This window comes from Penaeus monodon, chromosome 34 (genome assembly GCF_015228065.2).
Source record: "Penaeus monodon isolate SGIC_2016 chromosome 34, NSTDA_Pmon_1, whole genome shotgun sequence".
Taxonomy (NCBI): domain Eukaryota; kingdom Metazoa; phylum Arthropoda; class Malacostraca; order Decapoda; family Penaeidae; genus Penaeus; species Penaeus monodon.
Genome location: NC_051419.1, coordinates 34,157,733 through 34,159,029, shown reverse-complemented (window position 1 = coordinate 34,159,029; position 1,297 = coordinate 34,157,733). Strand labels below are relative to the sequence as shown.

The 1,297-nt window shown below is 52.2% G+C and overlaps 1 protein-coding gene across 1 annotated transcript in view; it reads right to left on the bottom strand.

Moving 5' to 3' along the window:
* LOC119594770 (chymotrypsin BII-like) overlaps window positions 1–1,297 on the bottom strand; it is a gene marked incomplete in the record, with an annotated part of 1,709 nt that overhangs the window by 220 nt on the left and 192 nt on the right. Inside the window, 6 exon segments of the mRNA XM_037943862.1 lie at window positions 1–69; window positions 156–292; window positions 407–493; window positions 611–777; window positions 863–1,007; window positions 1,111–1,192. Of these exon segments, the coding sequence (XP_037799790.1) occupies window positions 1–69; window positions 156–292; window positions 407–493; window positions 611–777; window positions 863–1,007; window positions 1,111–1,192 (687 nt within the window).

The following is a 1,297-nucleotide window of genomic DNA, read 5'->3' as shown; positions in this document are numbered from 1 at the left end:
GGCGGAGGAACCGAAGGAGGTGATGCCGTAGGTCACGCCGTCCAGGTTGAGGGGGCCGCCAGAGTCACCCTGCAGAGGAACACAAGAATAAGTTCAGTGCATACTCATACAACTGCTGAGGGCATGTTGCAAGGGGAAGAGAGGGGAACACCTACGTTGCATGTTCCCTTGCCGCCTTCGGAATCAATACAGACGACGCCGTTGCCGACGATGCCATACACGGCGTTACAATCGGCGTTGGTCATGATGGGGACATCCACCTGACGAAGGACGTTGGAGATACCGCCGGCGCCTGTGCAGAGAGGGTCATCTTTAATGTAGGTCAGGAAGAAAAGGAACATTGCACTTATATCCAGATGAAAACTAGCAACACAATAAGCAACTAAGAAGGAAGTGAAGCACTTACTGTCAGAGGGGCGGCCCCATCCTGTGGGGGTGACGATGGTTCCCACGGCCACGTCGGAGGAAGGCAGCTTCACGGTGGAAATGTTGTCTGTAACGTTCCATTGTTATGGTGATTGATTAGCTAATGGTGATAATACAGTTAAAGTTTGCATTTGCAGTGTAACTCGCATTCACATGTAATACAAGCATATGTTAACACACAGACCATTGAACTCAACGGCGCTGGGCAGCCTGATGAGGGCAATGTCGTTGGTGAGGAGGAAAGAGTTCCAGTTCTCGTGAGTGAAGAAGTCGGTGGAAACAATGGAGACCTGGCTGGCTTCGTTCTCGCGAATGTTGTGGGCGCCCAGCACTACCTCGACGAAGCCGGCACTAAAAGCGTAGGACACGAAATTATATGAAATTCGCCGAGACAAATAATAATCTCATGTCAGCAGTATTATCAGTGCTGACTCACCCGTCCATGCAGTGAGCGGCCGTGAGGACCCACTCGCTGGAGATGAGGGAACCGCCGCAGAAGTACATGTCGTCGATGAAGAGAGCCACCTGGTGGGGCCACGAGTGAGGCGTGGCCTCAGTGCCGCCCACGATTCTGCTGACACCTAGAATGCGTGTTTGATTTGCAAATGAAAAGGAATGGCATGTGCATTAAAACTACTGTGAAGATTTTCAGACATGTTACAGGAGCGCAAGATGACTACTGACCATTGGGTGCGGGTCCGCGGGCGTCGACGAGGGGCTTCGGGGACTTCCAGTGCCATGGCTTCCCCGCGGCGGGGTTTCCGCTCTGCCAGGGGAGATCGGGTCAGAAAGGGCCTTATAGCTGCACATTCGTATCTATAATCCCCTTAGCAATTTGCTCTTGTTGCTAGATTTATGTTATTCGAAGGCG